This window comes from Embiotoca jacksoni, unplaced genomic scaffold (assembly GCF_022577435.1).
Source record: "Embiotoca jacksoni isolate LCO1_2020_lvr unplaced genomic scaffold, fEmbJac1.0.p SCAF_4, whole genome shotgun sequence".
NCBI classification, from domain to species: domain Eukaryota; kingdom Metazoa; phylum Chordata; class Actinopteri; family Embiotocidae; genus Embiotoca; species Embiotoca jacksoni.
In genome coordinates, this window is record NW_027185392.1 from 6,801,470 (window position 1) to 6,823,263 (window position 21,794).

Below are 21,794 nucleotides of genomic sequence, written 5' to 3' on the forward strand. Positions count from 1 at the left end.
CAAATAGTTGTGATAAAATGAGATTTTGAAAGAAAAGTGACATCTTCAGTTCCTTTCTCAGCTGTGACATTACATGAAGTGGATATGAAAACCGGTTTGTTGGCTTCGGAAACTAAAAAGTCAGACATGGCACCTCTGTCATCTGACATTGGAAAATAGAATTTCCAAAACAGTTTGGACAAAGAGGGTGCTTGTTATTCTTTTCCTCCGAAACCTTTTACACAACTCTGTCACAGTAAGTGCAAACACCATGGATGTCTTCCCAGGGGACACTGTCCAAAAGTGTGTGTTGTTGGAGGGAGATTGGGGAGACAGAGGGTCGCAGCAAAGAGGAAGCTGAAAGGCTTTTTTTCCCCCACCTTTGATTGTAGATATATGGAATAGAACCAGTTTTGTCTTTGAGTGTGATCTAATGATAATCCAGTTAGTACGAAGCTGAGGCCTTGAGATGAGGCCACAAATATAAGATAATAATTCAGGAGGTCAGTCAGTGCAAGTAAGTCAGGAGTCAGTGCATGTTCTTTTAAGGTTCACGCTCAAACAAATCAGATGGTCAAACTCAGGCCTGGGGAAGGGAGAAATATTCTGTCTGTGTCACACATAGCCCATAAAACTTTAAGATAAATGGTAACCCTGTGTGTTTAATGGAGCGAGTTGATTTTTGTTACCTTGAAAGTTTGATGATTTAACGCAAGGGGGTGAATCTCTCTGGAAAGCTTTTGGATGAGGCCATTTTTTCACATCTTTTTGACCTAGTAGCTGCATGTTCTGATGGAAATATTTTTTTTCCCCCTCTACAGCATATAAATATTTAATATGAAAATACACCTTCATGATAATCCCTCACCCATATGCACACAGGTCTAAAGCAAATAGCCTGACAGAGAACCATTTATATTAAATTGATTTCCAGAAATAGATGCCATAAAGTAAGAAGTCCCGTCCGCCTGTGGTCGAGCGAGCTCCTGTCCTCTCCACGGGTGAGCTGTCCCCTCCACAGCTGTCCGGCCAGCTGCGGCCCTGGACATCACAACACCAACACGGTGGCTGCACATTACAATTCTAATGGCATATGTGATGGCCTATATTAGTTTATTAGAGATAATGTGTTTTTCAATTCACCTGAAATTAAGACATACTGTATATGATAACCTGGTTCTTTACATGTTTTTGAATGATAAATCACGTAATAATTAATAATAATAACTCAAAATGAAAACTGCAAGCAGTGATATGCGGCTCCCCGACGTGCAGCACGCGAGGGTCGGCATATTCTCGCTTGCAGTTTCAATTTTTTTCTCAATCTCGTTACTTATTCTTCTTTTTAAAAAAAGGACTTTTTTCAGCGGCTTTCACATCTTCAAAAATTCATGAAAGTTGGTGCCTGACGCATGTGCAAAGTTTTGTGAGGTTTGGAGCATCGTTTGACCTTAAACATCAATTTCCTCTGTCATGGCGAAACATCAAACTTAGCTGCATCGCCCTGGCTATACTATATACAAATATTACTTTTTAATTATTTTTGGGAGTATGCCCTTTTTCTGAACTGACATATGCCTCAAGTGGCGATCGAACCCAGTTACTCCTCACTGTGAGGCAACTGCTCTAACCACTGCACCACTGTCATACTACAGCATGTCGTCTGAAATATGAAAAAAAAAAAAGCCATACTCGTAGATCGCTGGACTATCTTCGGCGCCGGAGAACCAGTTGCGGCAGGAGAAAATGTTTCATGGAGTTCACTCAGAGCTTCCAGCGACTCAGCCGACAGTCTGGTTAACTCAACAGGTAAAAGATTCTACTTCACCAAGGTTACTATTAATGGTTCAGATTCCACCTTGGCCTGTTGATGGTGATTCAACTTTTAGTGAAGTTGAAATGTTTGGAGAAATTGAAAAAGTTTTGCATACACTACAAATTACAGGGAGATATTTAATATCACTGCAGACCCCGTTGAAAACATGTATATCTACTTTCCAAAGAATGTCTGCGGCGATTTTGGTCACATTTAAATGAATATTTATGGTCGGTGGAGTTATAGGTTGCAGTGAGCCAAAGGTTTGTCACAATGCTGTCTAACTTGTTGGAAGGTAGATGGTGAAGTGGTTAGCGCTGCTGCGTCTCAGCTAGAAGGTTTGGAGTATGTCCCCCCCCCTGTCATGACTTAGAAAAGAACTCGTCATTTTTTGGACGACATGCTGTAGTACAGCATGACTTTTGGGTCACTTTTTGGCCGCCACGCCATGGGCACACCGATCGCCGAAAACGTATTATTTTGATAACTTTTAATTCCAAACATGGTAAGAGTGCACAGACTCAATTTCAAGTCGGTCTGACAAAATCTGTAGGAGGAGTTTGTTAAAGTACAACAGGTGTGAATTGCCAAAAATGGCAACTAAATTAAAAATGGCGGACTTCCTGTTGAGTTGACGTAATGTTGTGTTGGAACTTTTTTTTGTACATCTCGGTGTGATACACATGTCCACCGAATCTCGTGCATGTAAGTAAATGTAGCCGCCTGGGCATCTGTTTAGGGGGCGCTAGCGAGCCATTTGTCCACGCCCACTCGCAACTCCACTAAAATCCGAAATTTTTTGCCGAGAGATTTTTTTTATCAACTTTCATGAGTTTTTGAATATGATAAAGCCTCCAAAAATGCATTTAAACTTTCAGGATAAAAAGAATAATACTTTTACGAATAACAATAGGGCTTTTGCCCCTTTGGTGCTCAGGCCCTAATAACTAATGTGGCTGCTGTAAAATAAATGTAAATATGGGCCTAGTGAAGCTGATGTTGCCCGTGTCCTCAGAATTCAGAATTTTTCACTACAGGCAATTATGCCAGGGTGGTAATGCAAACAAACTGTTATTATTATGTCTTTTTAAAATATCAATATATTAAATATTCATACAGGCTATTAATGAATGTCAGTAAACAAGCCAAATAATCTCTTTTAACCTTCTAATAATTGGATTTATTTTTAATGCTGCATTTTTTTGCACTGTAATTTCTTAGTATAAACTAATACAATAATGATAATAAATAAATAAATGATATTCTGTAAAATGTAAGAAAAATATTTTCGAGATTTGTTTGATCAAGAGACAAAAAACGAAAGGTGTTTATTTTACAATTTAAACTGAGAAAAACACCTCTTGCTCGCTTATGGGATTTTTTTTTTTCTCTTTAAAATACAAAAACGATTAATCTAATACAAAAATACTCGCCTAATTAATATTTTCAGCGCTGCCCCCTTTGTAGCCTACCTTATTGAGCCTTATACGTTGTATATAATATATATAGATATATACTGTACTGTATATACTGTATATACTGTGCATTTTATATTTTATATTTTTACTGCTATTTTACTGTTATTTTTATTGCTTTCTATTATTCTATTATTATCTATTGCTTCCTGTATGCTGCTGTAGCGAAAACGTTTCCCCTCGGGGATTAATAAAGTAACTACCTAACCTAACCTAACCTAACCTAACCTAACCTAACCTAACCTAACCTAACCTAACCTAACCTAACCTAACCTAACCTTATGGAGCCGCCTGCCAGGCATTGCGCAGGGCATTCAAATCCCTCGACGTAGCGAGACTACGCATCTCAGTTCTCGCGAGGAATCACGGCAGTTGGATTTAAAAACAAGCGGCAGTTTAGCGAGCAGAAAAGAAAATTAACGAAAAGGTACGATTTTGTTAAACTTACAATACGTTGACTTTGGTATAATACGATATCTGCTTTAATAATCGCATAAACCAACATATAAAGTGTCCGTCGGTAACTTGTGACGTTGTTTTCCCCGCTTTTTGTTTTCGGTGAGTTCGAGGTGTGGTTTGGTTAGCTAATGAGACACTGGGGACTATCAGGCTGCTGCCGTTAGTGTTAGCCTGTAGACACGCTGCCGACGGTGAAGCCGACTCTCTACAAAACTACTGCGGCTGTTTGAATCAACCTGTGTTTGAATCTGGTTTGTGTGAAGGAAGGATGACCGCAGACAACGAAATAGACATCAAGGAGGCGTTTCAGCGCGCTCAGAAAGGCCACAACAACAAGGCAAAGCTGGTGGCAAGTCTGAAGAGCCGCTACAACAAGGTGAGCTGTGGGTGATGACGACAACAAAGTCAAAGTGCTCTACGTAAAGGAAAAGCAAGTAAAAGTACACAATAAGTAGTAAAATGCTCCCTGTCAGTGTTTTACATTTATATATGAGGTTTTTGAATTAGTATTACGGTTGCATTCATCTGCATTTTTTTTTTTTTTTTTTTTTTTTTTACTGCTGTTGGCATTTAGGTTGTGCTTATTTTCACTACTTTATGTACAATCTGTGTACAATTGTTTTAGTTTAATCTTCAGTAATGCATCCTATTTCATAAGACCTACGTATGTGTGTATCATTCATGTTCTGTAAGAACCACATATCTTAAAAGTCAACAAGCTCAGAAAAACTGCATTTTCCAGCAGATCCAAGTGGGTTTTTGTAATAGTTTATTTGTCTTAAAACGTAGGAGGTTTTTCTCAACTTGTAAAGAAAAATCAAATACTTCAGTTTATCAACAACAACAACAACAAAATTTTTTTAATTTAAAAGCACCAAATTTGGAGATACGTGGTTCTCACTGGACAAGAAGGGAATGGGAAACTATAATCTGAAAGTAACTAAAGCTGTCAGACAAATGTCGTGGAGTAGAAACTACAATACGTGCCTCTGAGATTTAGTGCAAGTAAAAACCTGCATTAAGTGGAAATACTCAAGTAAAGTACAAATACCTCAAATTTTTTGTTAAGTACAGTACTTGAGGAAATAGTATTTAGTTACATTCCACCACTGTTGGGAAATTAGCACCAGGAACCAACCACATGCTGGTAAAATGTGAAAGTGGCTTGTAGATTTTAGACACAAAACTAATTTGCTGGTAATTTAGTGGTCAATTTGAGCATTTATCTGTCTATTGCTGGAAGATTTAAAAGTTAATTTCCTTTCTGGTATGTAGCCACACAGGTAACTAAATAAAATGCAAACAGAGAAATCTTTTAGGCAAATGTGAATTTAACAGAACTGTGAGTTGTAGTAGACCTCCAGTTTTCTGGAGGTTTGTTCCAAATATGCAGAATTTAGAAACTGCAAGCTGCTTCTCGGTGTTTCGTTTTGAGATCAGGACAGAAAGCATTTTGCCCCCGATGACCTGAGACGGTTCGATGGCGAACTATTCTTTTGTGAAGGAAAATTGTTGAAACAGATTACGTGGTTTTTACACTTATTTTAAACATAAACTCTTGTTTCTCCTGGTCTGCCTCCCCTGTTTCGCTTGTTATTAATCACATCCTCTGTCTCCTCCCTCAGCTTGAGGATAAGATGCTGTTCCACGAGGAGTTTGTCCACTACCTGAAGTATGCAATGATTGTCTACAAACGCGAACCTACAGTGGAAAATGTCATTGACTTTGTTGCGAGGTTCGCCACGTGTTTCCAGTCTTCACCTAAAACAGAGGAGGAGGAGGAGGAGGAGCAGGAGCCAGAGGAGGATGAGGAAGAAGAAGCTGACGATGATCATCCTTTTTTGAGTTTCATCTTCAACTTCCTGTTGGAGGTATTAACATTTTGAGTTAAAAGTTTATTTTTAAACACTGTTTGTTCTGTGTTTGCTAAATGATTAAAAACATTAGACTCACAAACAGATGGAAGTTTATTTGCAACAAACTTTTGCAACAAGAAATAATTTAACCACGATCATTTCTCTGTATTAATGGTAAAAGCGCTCTGATTTTCTTGAATTTGATGAACACAGAAGCTCTGATGTGAAAGTCTCTGCTGCCTTTTAATCAGATTTTTGACATCTCCTATCTCTCTTCTTTCTTCTCTTGTATCTTCAAATCTGTTTTTTCTGCTCCACTTTCCCGTGGTATTGAACACTTTTCTCTGTCTTGCATATCCTTTTTACTTTGATCCATGTCCACCATTGTCCCCGTGTTGTCCCTTTTTCTCCCCAATCCTGTGTCTTGTACCTCTTTTCTTCTTCTCGTCACAACCTGTTTGGACCATTGAATTTTCTTCCCTCCTCTCTTCTCAGTCTCATAAAGCCAATAGCCATGCTGTGCGTTTCCGAGTGTGCCAGCTGATCAACAAGTTGCTGGGCAGCATGGCAGAAAATGCCCAGATCGATGATGATCTCTTCGATCGGATCCATCAAGCCATGCTGGTTCGCGTCACTGACAAGTTCCCCAACGTGAGAATTCAGGCTGCTTTGGCCATGACTCGCCTTCAGCAGCCAAAGGAGCCTGACTGTCCCACCATTAATGGTTTGTTTGTTTTTTCTCCCGCATAATGTCAAACAAAGAAAATATTAGAAACCAATCTTGAGGCTGATTATTTAAATGATGTGTATGAACACAAATATTTCCTATCTTTTTTGTTAAGACACTTTTTTGGCTCCGTCCCTGCCAGATTCATGAACTTGTATTCTTAAACTCTTTAATCGTCAGCCTCTGACAGTCTATAAATTGTTTGGTTTGATATTTATGTTTGTTTCCCCTTGTCATTGGCCCTCTAACTGTATAATGCGTAACTTCTCTCCTCTTTTCAGCGTACATATTAATTCTGGATAATGATGCTAATGCTGAGGTGCGACGTGCTGTTTTGTCCTGCATTGCAATGTCCCCTCTGACCCTCCCGAAAGTACTCAGACGCACCCGGGACATCAAAGAGAATGTCCGCAAGTTAGCCTACCAGGTAATCATATGTGCAGTCAATTGATTAAGTATGCGCACATACTGAGTACCTGTTAAAGGTTGTGAACTCAGGTTATTCTTAAAATTCTTTGTTTTCGGTTTAAGGTTCTGGCTGAAAAGGTTCACATTAAAGCTCTTACCATCGCGCAGAGAGTTGTTCTGCTACGGCAGGGTCTCAAAGACACCTCAGGTAACAGAGATTTGCATGTGCGTGTGTGTGTGTGCGTGTGCGTGTGTTTGAAACAGTACTTTTACAGTACAAATTATTCACTCCATTATGTTCACTTGCAGCAAGCTAAAACTTCAAAGTCACGACAAAGAATTATTTTGACTGAGTTTATCTGGCAGTTATTTTCCTGATTGTTTGGTCTATTGGAAATGTTTAAAAAAAAAAATCCATCAACACGACACTTTAAATATCTGGTTTAGTACAACCAACAATCTAAAACCCAAATATTTTTTTATTACAAAGACATAAAACAGAAAAGAACAGCCAATTCTCACACTGGAGAAGTTTGGACTTTATATTAATGACGGCATTTTTGCTTGGGGAAGAAAAAGGGAGAAACAATTAGCTGATAATAAAAAAAATAGTGAATTCATTTTCTTTTGATCAACTCTAAATTCTGCCCTGTTTAATCAACACGTCTGCCTGGCTGTGCGTTTCGTAGAAGCGGTAAGGGAGGTGGTCTGCAGTCGTCTGCTGCCGGCCTGGCTGCTGCGGCTGGATGGGAATGTCATCGAGCTGCTCCATCGGCTGGATGTGGAGAACTGTGCTGAAACAGCTCTGGACACATTAAAAGCAATCTTCAAAAGCACACCGACCGAGGAGCTGCCACACAATACAGTCCAGCTGGACAACAGGTAACTCCCTCCTCTCGCTCACGTAACTGATTAATAACATGTCGGAGGTTAGAGATTAAATATGTGTGTTTGTGTTTTGAACAGGAAGCTGATCCCAGTGGACTCTCTGACCTGTGAAAACGTGCTTTACTGGAGAGCTCTGTGTGAGTTCATCAAGGGTAAAGGAGATGATGGTGATGAAATGCTGGAGAAAGTGTTAACGGATGCTGCCACTTACGCCGACTACCTCTGTGGGTAAGAGAAGAGACTGACTTTCACTGGATTATAGTTTTCACTCTGTCAGCTATATATTAATTTAACCACTATTGCAGAGTAAAGTCTGGATCAGGGAACTGATCAATATTGACAGATTTATTAAGGATTTATAAAGTAGTTCATGTGGTTTTAGTAACTTTGGGATGAATCTTATTTTTTATAAACAACACAGTTGCCATAATGACCACATTTTACTCCAGGTATCTAAAGGCAGTGTTCTCAGAGGAGCTCTTTCAGTATGTAACTGTGTGGCTAACTCAAGGCTCATATAACTGCTTTAATAGTGTGGCTAACTAACTGCTTATGTTAAACTCAACATGGCTAGTTATAGTAAAGTGGGACATTTATATAACAGAAGACTGAACAAGCCAAACAAGTAAAACAGTTTTTGCTGATGCTCAGTGCATTTGTAAGTTGGTGTGTTTTTATGAACAAGATCAAAGGCAGTTACTTGAAAAACAGCTGTGATCAATTTATCATGCCCCAGGGACCAAACAGACCATGTAACTACTTTGAAATTTAGATTTTTAGAAGCTCACACAAAATACTGGGCTGTTCTCATTAAACAATAACACCTTTGAATTTGTTCAATCTGTGTGCCATTAATGTTTTATTCTTAGATCAGGTTTTGTTTTTTAGGGGTACAGCACCATCATCCACAGTCCTTGTAAAGTGATGCTTTCTTTAAAAAGTCCTTTGTTTCCCAGACTGCTTATGGGAATAAAATGCTTACAAAGCTATAATGACTTCAGCATAAATCACGCATTACTTTCCCAAGTCCTTCAAGACTTTGAAGTCTTACGACTCAGCTATCATCTATCCTATGAAGCCCTGTGCTGTTTCATCGCCTGCCTAATGTGTGTGTGATGCTGTTGTGTGAAAGGCTCTTCAAATATGTTTGATTTAGGTGAGTGGCACAGTTAAAACTAGAGTGCGGGACTTTTGCATATAAATGAACATCTGTTACACTCAAGCCAAACATGTTCTCACAGTGCTGATTGCTCATAACACTGCCAGATAAATCTCTTAATTTGTCTGGTTAGACATTCCCGTGCTGGCTGAATGAATGCAAACTGGGCAGCATCTGCTTACCAGGGATTTCTGGTTTGGTCCTTTGCTAACTTGAATAAGTATAAAATCATTCAATCGTGCAGGACTTCAAGACTTTCCAAATGTCATCCGACCAAATGGATCAAATTCTGATTGTGAAACGAGTCATTTCGGGGGGTTGTGAAGTGCAAAATAATTTCTCCATCATTTTATAGCTGCAACAGTAGCAACAAAGTAGTGTATGGTGAAGACTATGTTGACTGTAATTACTCACACTGGCTGAAGGGGGAGAGAAAAGTTCCGCACTGCAGGTTTAACATTTATTTGCCCATAAAATATGTTTATTAATTTGAGAAAGATGACCAGTTGCTGGTTAGCTAGCTAGCTAGTCGGTGGGGAGCTGATAGCTGACATCGCTTTGTTTAGTATTTGCTTGTAGGTAGTGATGGTTCAGTGTTGCATTCGGGAAGTGTTGTATATTCTGTACCTCTGTGTCTCCGCTCCTGAATGTAGCCTGAATTTCATTTACGCTGTAATTTAGTGTGTAGCTGAATTATGTGATTATTAGCTGCTGTTTGACTCTGGCCTCCAACCGTTGCAGATATCTGAAGGCAGTGCCCGTGCTGTCAGAGGACCAGAGGGCCGACTTTAACCAGCTGGAGCTGGTCATGACCAAAGAGTTCATCTCACAGCAGCTCATCTATCTAATCGGTTGTCTGGACACCAACGAGGAGGGTGGCAGGTAAGAGGAGGAAGAGACGATGCAGAGATAAAAATCAGCTGGGAAGGCAAGGAGTGGGATGGATAGACAGGATCTATTAACAACATCCCACAGCCTAGTCTGATATCCTCAGTACATTTTTCTCCAGGCAGCGGTCCATATCCCAAAGATATTCAGTTTACTTTCATACATGACAAAGAAAAGCGGCAAATCTTTGGGGAAACTGGTGACAAAGTTGGCTGAATGACTGAGAGGATTATTTCATCAGCAACATATGTAGATCTTGATTAATTTTCTGTCTGCCAACTAATCAATAACTGGGCTAAACGTTTCAGATCCAGACCAGTGAAAGTAAATTGATCGTTGTTGCTCCTATCGGCTTGAACAAACGAGATTCAGATGAGTTATTTTAAGTTGATGAGTTCATTTTATTTGGTACGAAATCCACAATGTGAGTCATTTGATAAAGTCCGTTTATCAACCGTTTTGTTTTCTGTTATCTTTTGCCCTATTTGCCAAGTCTAATAATCAGCATGTTGAGGTGTTTTATTTAGACTGATTGAGTTTGTGTTTGTAGGAAGCGTGTGCGTACCGTGCTGCAGGAGATGTTGGCTGATCCACAGACGCCGTCCTCCCTGGTCTTCCTGCTCACAGAGAAACTCCTCACCCTCATCCCTGATGACCACAGACGCATCCAGACTGTAAGTTAGGCTTTACACTTAAATATGAAAACTTTTTCTCCGCGAAATCAATGTTCATTTTATCCATACTTTTTCAACACACCCAATCGAAATTCATACGTCACTGCACATCCTGAATTCAGCTGAAGTTATGCAGAAATGAAATTATAAAAGCTAAAATGATTAATCAATGTTTCCAGTTGGACACACACTGAAGGTCTTTTGTGTCATAAAATTTAACAGATTTTCTTTACACGGTGTTATATATGATGACTACTGAGGTTGCTGTTCAGATGGGCTGGCTTTGTATTACACAGGTGGCAGAAATCATCTCGGATGTGAGGGAACCTATCACGGAGGCCAGTCAGCCGGTGGATGAGAAGGAGAGCCGCCGGCAGCAGGTCCAGGTTGGCAACGCTCCGCTAAAATGAAAGCACCCAGAAGGGATTGGATTCAGTCCCAACTGTCCTACTGTTTGTAGATGGATGGAACGAGCACATTGGCAGTAGAAGAATACTATGATTGTGTTACTGGAAAAAGAATGTGTATACTCTGTATTATATAGCAACAAGTAGTAGTTTTAACATTCGAATACCTTAAATTGAGATTACTGACTAATTCTTTCCCAATCCTCCTCTGAATTCCTAACTTTCTCACTGATCTCCATTTCTTCTGTGCTCTGTTTACATTCACCCCTTGTCCGTTTCTATTTTTCTATTTGCTCGTCCAGCTCTACCTCCAGCTGGCAGATGGTTTTTATTTGGAGACAAAGCACATTTTACGTAGAAGGGAGGAAGGTGCATATCGTGTACACTGAACTCAACTTTGCTTGGTGTTTCTTGGTTCATTAGTTCTCTCTTTGTCAATTCTCTTCATTATTTTTCTTTCCTTGTTTAACCTCTGTGGTTATTTTGGCATACACGTGTGCTCAGAGACTCTGTCAGCTCAGTCTCAGTTGTTATCGTTCATGCTTCTCTTACACCTCAGTCTCTTGCTTTCAATAAGCACTTAACACTATGTTGGAGGCCAAATAGCTGCTGAGAAAGTCAATTGTAGCCCAGGTGTCTAGCTTCCATCCATTCTGTGCACCTGGTCTCTCCCATCGCTTCACTTTTCAGTGAGTGAAGGCAAAGTATCCTCCAGAGGGTTGTAACCTGGCCCAGAGCCTCAGCTGTTGTTGTTTTTCCTGTTAGTGGAGGTGCAGTTGCCTGTCTCAACAGTCCTCTGGAGTGTACTTCAGCTAAGGAATGACCTCTACTGTTTATATAACCAACTCTCTTTTCTTCCCTTCTCCCATCCAGCTTGCAGAGGTGAAGGTGCGAATCTTAGAGGCCAAACAAACGCTGGAGGACTGTATCACGGCCCAGGAGTTCAACCGAGCAGCAGAGCTGAAGGACTCCATCACAGACCTCGAGAACCGCAGGAACCAGATCCACCAGGAGATCGCAGAGGGCAGCCAGCCAACTGAAAAGGAGGTCCACACTGAGAAGGTACATCACGTCACAGGAAGCACCGCCTCTCTGTATTTACATGTCATCTCAAGTCATTTATCCTGAGTAAATTGTTTTTTTCCAGAATGACCCAGAGACTCTTTTGCGGTGTCTAACAATGTGTGCTGAGCTGCTGAAGCAGATGAACATCAAGACTCGAATTGGTCCAACAATAAGTGCCTTAATGTCCTCACTGGTAAAAACCCACACTCTACACATCACTAAAAAAATGTGACGACAGATAGACATCTCATAAGAACGACACTGGTTGTTTTTGTTAGTATGTAAAGCTTTTTAGAACCTCTGTCACATGTTTCTTTGGTACATTAACATTTGAAGAATGTTGTAAACTGAAAACAGAGCAACAATGAATTAAACAGCAGTAACTGGGCCATGTGCAATCAAGTTGAGGGACCTTCTATTTATAAGATCTCAGAATTTAATTACCTTGTTTGGTCTTAAGTGAGTTGATACGACTTTTAAGGCAGATCGGGACTCATTTGGATTTGTCACCCGATGACAGTTGAGAGCTGAAAAATTGTCAGATCCTTCGAAGTTTGGTAAGATTTAACAAATATGGGCTCCACTAAGCAACTGGATCTGAAAATGAAGCAAACAAGGGCGATGCAAGAGGAACTGTGAAAGTCGAAGCAAGATCTGAAAGACCAAGACAACTTAAAGAAAACTGCACGACTGCTGAGCAGAAAGGCAAAACAAAAAAATCCCATCTGACTACAGAGGAGCTGCAGGAAAGTTGATCTGACGCAGGAGTGGATGTAAACGGTTCCACTGCAGTGTTGATGGAAAAACAGGCTCTACATGGAAGAGCCAAAATTACCTGCAACCTTGTTACAGAAGTCAACATCTGAAGTGTGCAAAGTAACATCTAGATGAGCCAGAGTTGTTTTGGGAAACATGTTCTGTGGAAAAAGTAGAGATTGAGCTGTTTGGTCACACTCATCAGAGGTGTGTTTAGAAGAAACACTGAGCTGTATTTGATGAAAAGAACAACGTGCCAGCTGTGAAGCAGCGGGGTGGAAATACTCTGCTTTTGGGTTGTGTGTTTGCCAGTGGCACAGATGGAAAGAAGAATGGACATTATGCTGTGTGTGCAAAACAGCCTAAAAATACCTCAGAAGTTCAGTGATCTGCAAGGAAGACTGACTACCGTTCCTAAATCGAGAACAGAAAAAAACCCCCAAAAAAAACATTTCCAGCTGTGATACCTGTCAGAAGGAGAGCTACTGAGTGCCGACTTAGAACGGGGGCTTAACATTTCTTTTTGATTTACATGAAATAAAAATTAAAAGCACATTCACAGTTCTCTTCACTTCAAAAAAATCAACTAAATGTGTAATTTGCTTCTGCCTCTTGAATAGACGTGATACCTGTTTAGCACCACATAACCTGAAAGTTAAGGAATTACACACAAAAAAAGTATAATGTATAACAGGGCAGTTTGTCTTCTTTTTTTCTTTTTTTTAAATTAATCCTGACATTTGGGACAAATGGAAGCTATGATCAGAATAATTGCATGTAGACCAGTATATGGTTGTGTAAAAGCATTCAGTGTTTATTCACTTTGTCAGTGGCGGTGTAGATTATCAGCTTTGACACTCATATTTTTTAAAAATTTATTTTACATATTTTCCAGCTGCACTGGAGGTGTAAAAAGACGTTAAGGCAATAAAACCTCGACTAATGCCACTATTTTCCTCTATCTCCTTCAGATCCTGCCCAGTATCGCAAATGCTCACCCTGCTGTCCGCAACATGGCCGTGGTGTGTCTGGGAACATGCACCCTGCACAGTAAGGAGCTGTCCAAAACCCACATGGTCCTGCTGCTACAGGTAATTTCATACACGTGTCCCATATACCAAAAATTAATTTGTGTACATTTATTAACATGCTACATGTGTAGCGGTCATCTCAGCCCAGAAAAAACACTTTCACATTGAAACTACTGGTGTCCTGTTGATGACCTGTAGGGATATACATGTGCAGAGAGTGTCAGCTCTAGGTGTTGAGACTCCTTCTGCAGTTTTAATGCGTGTGTGTGCGTGTGGAGGCGAATGTAATTTTATTTGTGGCACTCAAATCTTTTTTTTTTTTTTCCTTTTTAGAATTATAAAAATCTTCAATGTTTATTACATTTAATAAACTCCCTCACCCTCAGTGTAATCCATAGACCTGAGGTGTTTTTGGCCTCTCTGTAAATGTAGCCAATAAAGGAGAAACTACAACAGTTACATGCTACAGGGCTCAGTGGAAAAACATGTTTTTGTAATTTTGTTTCACTGATAAAACACAGTAAGTTCAAAATTAGTTTTTGGTGTACGTTTCCAGATTGCCCAGCTGGACGAGGTGAAGATCCGCATCAGTGCTCTGCGGGCCATCATCGACCTGCTGCTGCTGTTCGGCTTCCAGCTGCTCTCAGAAACAGCTGCTACTCAGATGGCCCCGCCCTCCCCATCGCCAGACGGGCAGGAGGACGAGCCGGCGGCGGCCGAGGAAAAGGGAGACGCACCAGAGGACAGCGCGCAGAGTATACTTGTGATGCTTTCAGACTTGCTAGACAGTGAGGTGAGGTGGAAATATTTATTCAATAAACTGCAGCATGTGTTTGTTAGGTTTTTTTTTGTCTTTAAAGAAACTTGAAGTATATGTCGAACATCCCCAGGTGTCCGACCTGCGGATGGAGACAGCGGAAGGCCTGGCCAAACTTATGTACACGGGGCGCATCTCCAGTGCCAAGATGCTCTCCCGTCTGGTGCTGCTGTGGTACAATCCTGTCACCGAGGACGACACCCGCCTACGGCACTGCCTCGGGGTCTTCTTCCAGCTCTACGCCCGCGAGAGCAGGTCACACATGCACACACTGAGATATGTGGTCAATGTCATTTATTGCAACTGCATGTTTTGTATGAGTACTTAGATGAAGTGATTTATTTATGTAATTTAATCTAATATACAGTTTGTCTTTGTGTCTGTTAGGGTCCACCAGGAGGTTGTGGAGGAGAGTTTCCTGCCAACTGTCCGGACTCTGTTGAATGCCCCAGCCACCTCTCCGCTAGCTGAGGTGGATATTAACAACGTGGTGGAACTGCTTGTTGAGCTGACCCGTCCAAGTGGACTTATTAAACCTTCAACTAATACAGAGGTAAGAAACGTTCATGGAGACACGTGTGAGCTCAAAAAGCCTCAGGAAGGTAATTTGGGTCGAGTCCTTAGAGAAATTCTGTTTATTAGTAGACATGTTTTTATTGTCTCACTAAGCTTTTTTTTTTTTTTTTTTAATGATATTGCTTCCTTCCCAGAAATACACATTAATAAAGTCTGAAAATTGTTCACTTGAATACTGTACTTCAAGTAGGAGCAAGCAGGGCATTATTACATGGTTAAAGTACCTATCTGGGAATCATTATAACTATTGCTATATAATAAAAGGCTTAATATTATAACAATGTGTGTGTGTGTGTGTGTGTGTGTGCGCGCACACACCTGTGTCTCTGTCCTCAGGAGGTGTGTGTCCATGACTACTTGGCAGTGCGTATGTGTGGTGAGATGCTGAAAGACCCCACAGCCCCTGAGGTGCGTCTCTATGCCAAGACTCTCAGCCACCTGGAGCTCAGCAGGGACGAGACCGTCAGGAAGGACCTGCAGACGCTACTGCAGGAGCTCGTACAGGTACATGCAGACCAAACGCAAGCCGTGAAGCGACTGCAGGGTTGTCAGCACGCTTAATGCGTTGGTCACTGTGTGACATCAACACCACCCTTTTTCTACTCACGTTTGAGGTGCGTTTTGACTCGCTGTGGTCTTCCTCTTGAACAACAGGTGTTGCTGCTAAGAGAAAAATACAATCTACGTCTTTAGAATAGCAGCAGAGGAGCGAATGTACTGGACGTTTTCAGAGTTTTATACAGAACATTTCATCTTTTCCAACTATTGCAAAAATGCCTTCCACGAGTTCTATGTCATCTGGGAATCCCTATCACCCCAGCGGTGATGGATCATGGCGATTCCTGTAGAAAGGGAACTGCTCATAGATTTGTGCCTCCAGCTCACACGCCAGATTCCTAAAATCACTTTTATCCTGCATTGTAATTCGCAAGGGTGTCAACGACGGGCATAAACTGTCAGCATTCTAAGTGTAATGACATATCAAGACGTTCACGACATCAGTTTGATATGTTTGCATGCCAGCATTTGACACATGGCCCAAATCATAATATACAGCTGAAGCTGATGGGAATGTTTAACTGTGGCATAATGATGTTCAGAAATCACCAAAGTAATTACATTTCATCCAGACGGGGAACATGAACGTCTATACATGCATTTAGTTTGCTTAAAACTTCCGCACTATTGTTTAGTTTAATTTAATATTTTTTTTAATAATAAAATATCTATTTTATTGTATATATTGTGCATTTTCATATTTAATATTTTTTACTGTTATTTTTATTTCTTTACCTGTATCTATAATGCTGCTGTAGCCAAAAAAAATTTAATAAAGTATCTATCTATCTATCTATCTATCTATCTATCTATCTATCTATCTATCTATCTATCTATCTATCTGTCTATCTGTCTGTCTGTCTGTCTGTCTGTCTGTCTGTCTGTCTATCTTGTCTAGTTCAAATGACAAATATAAATCTTATGGTAGCGACAGAGGACTCATCTTCTGGAGTCCATGAATGTACAAATATTGATGGCAGTCTACCAGTGGAGGACCAGCTGAACAGCAGACACGGCCATACCTCGAGCCACGCCACTTATTGGCTTAAAAAACCCCGCGGTGTATCTGTATCTCTGCCTCCTGAGAGACGTCATGTTTAAATCCTCTTCCCGTCATTTCCTTCAGGTGGTGAAGGATCGCGTCTGTCTCCGTGCTCTGGAGAAGATGGTTTATCAGCTGGTGGACTCCAAAGAACAGGCTGAGCTCCTCAGTGCCAGTGCACTGCAACCCCTGAATGTCAACGCAGATGGTACACATACAAACAGCTTTAAAAAGGCACCTGAGGTCCTGCTTAACCAACGCTCCCATCTCAGTGCCTGTTCGAAGCAGATTTACACTTCGCGTTTGTGACAACTCCTCCTGTAAAATGATTATGTCTCATTACCAGAATGCTGCTAAGTGGATTAAAATGTCTCACGTCATCTTATTCGGTGTTTGTCAGAGTAAGAATTCAGCTCGCAAAGACAGGAAATGCAGAAATATGACTTATCTGTCTGGCATGTTTCTGCAGAGGCTGCTACAGACGATCCATCAAAATCTGCCAAGAGAGCCAAAAAAGGTAATGCAGGTCCTGTATACTCCTCCAAAACTGCAGTTGTTCACAGCACTATTATATTTTTAGAGCTCCTCTCATCTACCCGTGTCAAGAAGTTGACTCAGCACTGGGATGTAACCCGAGTGTTTGTGTGCACAGGTCAAAGGAAAGTCTGCACAGCCAAAGGGAGCAGAAAGCTGAGCAGAAGGACAGAGTCGTCCGAGGAGAGGTGAGTTTAGACTTATTTTAGAACAAAAGAAAACACGATGGCATTTATTTAGGTAGCTACATGTATAAAAGATGATTTGATCCTGTCAATACATTTTCACATTCTCATATATATATATATATATATATATATATATATATATATGTATATATATGTATGTATATGTATATATATGTATGTATATATATGTGTATATGTATATATATATGTATATGTATATATATATAGTTATATATCTTGTTGTGATCATTTTTGTTTTCGCTGCAGTGATGGAGAAAATGTTCCAGAGTCCGTTTCTATGGTGCGTCCATCACGGAGGGCAAAGACTGCAGCTCTGGAGAAGACCAAACTGGACCTGAACACCCTCATCAACCAGGAGGCCAATGTGTCGTAAAAACCAGGTCACCATTAGTCAGTTCAAAAACTGAAACTGAAAGTCACAAATATTTGTTGCTTTGTCTGTTAAAGTACTGCAGTGTAATAACATTCATCAAAACGTTGTCATGTGGAAACATTTACTTTTCTTTAATTACTATCGTCAGTTAATGTCGCTTAGCTTAATACATTTGTGACTTAAAGCCTTTAATGTTATTCACGTTTTCTCTGGAGTTTTATTCCCACACATTTTCAGTTTTGACATTTTAATCATTAAAGTCAAATATATGTCAAAGCTTGTCTTCTTTTCATTATCACCGAACCAGATTAGAGGTCTCCAACTTGTTTGGTTCAGTGTCAACACAAGCCGAGCTGTTCAACTAAGCACTTTTTTTTCATCAGGTTACAAATGAGGTCATTCCGTTATTTCACATAAAAAGTGAAACAAAATTGTGTTGTCTTCGTGTCTAATCTGCTGAATAATTGTGCCTATTTTAGGGTCATATCAGCAGGTTGGGAACCACTCAGCTGATGCCGACATATCAATTGCCAATTTCTTCTTGCTATGTAACTACTGATTGACCAAGTTGATCAACATAAGTACCTTTTGTAAAGTATGGAAAAAAATAAGTACTACAGTGTTTAAGGCAGAGGCGCTCAAATTGTTTCCAATGTAGAGCCAGGATGGGAATCCTCTGTAGCCTATCTATAGATTAGATGGGTTACATGCCAAACAATAAATGTTTATATGAAATAAAAAAAAAAAAAGTTGGATATATTTTATTAAAAAAAAAGTACATACTAAATCTAGACCTAAATTTCAGAATAATTAAAATACTATTATTAATATTTTTTCTCTTGACAATTCGTCTAAATTTTCTCTTATCAGTGCGCCACTGCTTCGATCTCATCGACTGGCAGCTTGAAGTCAGGGACGTAGGACACGCTAACAGCACAAGAGCATCAGCTGCAGGAGAGAGTACCGTCATGTTTTCATAGATGAGAGGTAGGCCAAAGGAATTTAATCGGAAGCTTAAAAGCACTGTGTACATTGCAGTAAAAGTCATATTAGGCCGTGGTGCTGTTTAGCTGCACGAACTTTAGTTGGTAGTTTGAATATTGCAGTGCTTAAAAAAAGGAGAATAAGTACAAGCTTGTTAAATGCCGTGGTGGGTCAAAACACACAAGATTTAGGCCAAACTTCATATTGGGGGGGGGGGGGGATCTCTGGTTTAAAGTGATCACAAGGGGAAGCGCACTACTGGCTGAAATGCTGACTATGAACCATAGAGGTTCACACTTAGCCGTTTCCTCTTTATTTCTTACAAACTCGGCACATTTTCCTGTCAACTATAAAACATACTGCTCAGTGGTTATTTCAAAAGACTCTTTATTGTTCCAGTCACAGACACCTGTTTGTTGCATCTGTAGTGGACAGTATAAAAACAGATGACCAAGAAAATATACAACAGATGTTTAGCACCAGGTTCTTCAACAAACAAAAGGGCTGATGTTTTTTTTTTTTTTTTTTTTTTTTCAAATCACAAGACTGAGCCTTCCCACCTCCCTCGTGTTGAAATGGCAACCATAGTGACATACATGACAAGGGTCAGGCACAATACACACTACAGGGTTAAGTTTTGACCTACAGCCAGACATCTTGGATCTACCTGCCCTCTAAACAGAAGATATTGATCCAAGATTTGCGTTTATCGATCAACTCGCTGGCCTCGTCTATCACACAGCTGAAAAGCAAAAGAGCAGTAGGCCTAGCTGAGCCCCAGTGGAGGTAGGCGTCTCTTGCTGCACCTTGAGGAAAACAAAACAAAAAAACAGAACTCCAGGGAAACGGCATTACACCTCCCACCTGCATTTAAGCAGTAAATAATGTTTGTACGTTTATGATAAATACAATTTAATGCTATTATAAGTATGTGATTCCTCTGCTTCATAGAGAGGGGAAGCAGGTGGGGAAAACAGTTTGTATAGAAGTATCCTTTAAACTCACATTAGATGGCTATGGAAACAACTGAAGTAACATCACAGGCTATTGGTACTTGTGTACATCCAAACGTCTGTCAGCAATAAAATAAGTACTACATACTGATAAATCCTCTGGGTTTGTATTGCACCAAACATATTCTCTAGATTTACAGTAGGGGTTTAGTAGTGGGATGTGGGGTGTGCAAAATATGGGAGGAGGAATCTATGTAGTGGGATTAATAATCTCAAATGGAATAGTGCAAGAAGTAGATCTGACACCGACAGACAGTATGCGCTTTGGGTGAAAACAAAAAAAACACTCACAAAGACAACGGATCCCACAAACCAAGAAATTAATCAGAATCTATGTTCTACGAATGCATAATGCCATTTTCTTCACTTCTCATACACCTCTGGGTTTTGTGGGGAGTTGGGACTGAATGTGTAGCCATTTTGAACATGCATGTTTCTGATAATTGCAGTCTGGGACTAAAATTCACAAATGCTTAGAAATACTTTAAAAGAAAAAAATGAAATGAAATATTTGGTTTTTGTACAGGCTGAGGGTTAATTACTGTAGCTGACTGCACAATTGTATACTCGGGGCCCATACACAGATATCAATTACAGTGAAGATGGGGCTTAGTTGATCCAAAAGATTCCTTCATGAAAAGCATGTTTTTGCCGACTACACAACAACAGTGAAGCATCAAAAAAGAATGCAAACAAGGCTCGGATTGAAAGAATAGTTTTAAAATCCAATATAGTTTTACCAAACCTAAAATTATTAAATAAAAAAATGTAATTTAAACAGTGCCAAAGTATGAGTCGCTACAAATTCTTTAAAAAGCTTTGGGGATTTTAGAGCTGGAGTCTATGACTAAGTATAAAAATTGTTACTGGTTTAACGTTAAAAGTTACAGTAAAGGAAGATGTCCAAGTTGGCCTTGACAATGAGGTATGTTTTCGGGGAGACAGCACTGGTTTAACACGGTCAAGCTTTGCCTTTCCCTTCCAACACGGCTATTCTGACAGGGCTCATCGACAAGTACTTATCCCACTAAAACTCTTTGATGTAATGATTTGTTCTACTATACATGTTCAAAAAGAGAAAGGCAAGTTGACCAAAAGGAAAAAAAAAAAAAAAAAAAAAAAAAAAAAAGACATACGTATCCATGGATAAAAATAGTGCAACATCAAGCTTTTAAGTTAGACTACTACATAATTGCTGAGTGTAAGACTGAACCATAGTGGGATGGTCAGTCCACGTGGTCAGCTCAAAGTCCAAAGGCACCACGTAAAACCACAGTCCCTTTCCCAGGAAGAGGAGGCCTCATGCTTCATTTAGTTTTCTGTCAGAGAAGGAGAGAAAGCACAGATTCATTTCGTGGCGATCAGATCAGAGTCAGCGTCTCGAGTGAATTTTAATACAAGAAGCAAGGTACTTACCGAATACATAGTCTTGCCATCTCGGCCCAGTTAGGCCCCTCATTCGAGATTGTCTCATGATTTTCGCTGGTGGTGGTTGTGGTGGTTCAGTAGACACAACCCCGGGACTTTTGTATTTGCCTATCTGCCTTCCAACTGGCACCGCATCCTGCCCCTGGACTGATTTGGGTGCAGAAGCTGCCAGCTCTCCGGAGGCATTCCTCCTATTTATACTCCTTTTTCTTTCAGTTTTCACAGCTTTAACAACTCCTACCAGATCCCTCTTCCTTTCCGCAAAGAGGCAAGCAGGAGGTGACCCATAATCCAGTTTTACAGTAAAGGAGTCCCCACTCACCAAGCCCACCCTCCCACCCTCAGCTGATTTGCTGATCTTCTTCAGTAACACACTGCACTTCTTCAGGGTCTCATGACTCCAGGCTTTAGAGCAGAGGTTCTGCTCTTTGTGTAAATCCACAGGCTCCTGAGTGGCAGAACGGTTCTCCAAACAGTCTGAGAATGCATCGTTTGACGATCTGCGTAATGCTTTGCATTTTGAATGTAGTCCAGTTGCTTCGTGTCCATTTGAGCAACTTGTTGCTACCGTAATATTTTTCTTGTTTCTCTGCCTTTTTCGCCACGTGTCCCTTTCTTTCCGGATAAAGAACCTCGTCCTCGCTCTAAACAGAGTGGCCTGGTATTTACCCA

General features: G+C 40.3%; 1 protein-coding gene and 1 long non-coding RNA gene across 3 annotated transcripts; one reads left to right on the plus strand and one right to left on the minus strand.

Moving 5' to 3' along the window:
• Positions 1 to 3,637: 3,637 nt before the first annotated feature.
• ncapg (non-SMC condensin I complex, subunit G) lies at positions 3,638 to 17,964 on the plus strand. Of its 2 annotated transcripts, none has more exons than XM_069168249.1 (22): positions 3,638 to 3,697; positions 3,993 to 4,105; positions 5,355 to 5,600; positions 6,081 to 6,309; positions 6,594 to 6,739; positions 6,844 to 6,928; positions 7,410 to 7,602; positions 7,687 to 7,836; positions 9,509 to 9,649; positions 10,206 to 10,329; positions 10,626 to 10,715; positions 11,610 to 11,798; positions 11,884 to 11,994; positions 13,529 to 13,648; positions 14,145 to 14,381; positions 14,479 to 14,660; positions 14,793 to 14,958; positions 15,318 to 15,485; positions 16,666 to 16,789; positions 17,051 to 17,098; positions 17,234 to 17,303; positions 17,571 to 17,964. In XM_069168249.1, exons 2-22 carry the CDS (start codon positions 3,998 to 4,000, stop codon positions 17,695 to 17,697), a joined length of 3,054 nt encoding a protein of 1,017 aa, XP_069024350.1. In that variant the 5' UTR covers positions 3,638 to 3,697; positions 3,993 to 3,997; the 3' UTR covers positions 17,698 to 17,964. The 2 variants fall into 2 exon arrangements, with proteins under 2 accessions (XP_069024350.1, XP_069024351.1); XM_069168250.1 differs by having other exon boundaries at positions 3,666 to 3,697; positions 3,997 to 4,105.
• A 1,087-nt stretch (positions 17,965 to 19,051) lies between these two features.
• On the minus strand, positions 19,052 to 21,436 carry LOC138209700 (uncharacterized). The gene is made up of 2 exons (XR_011179182.1): positions 21,111 to 21,436; positions 19,052 to 21,013 (listed from the first exon to the last, which is right to left on the minus strand). It is a non-coding gene; the product is annotated as an uncharacterized lncRNA (long non-coding RNA).
• Positions 21,437 to 21,794: the final 358 nt, after the last annotated feature.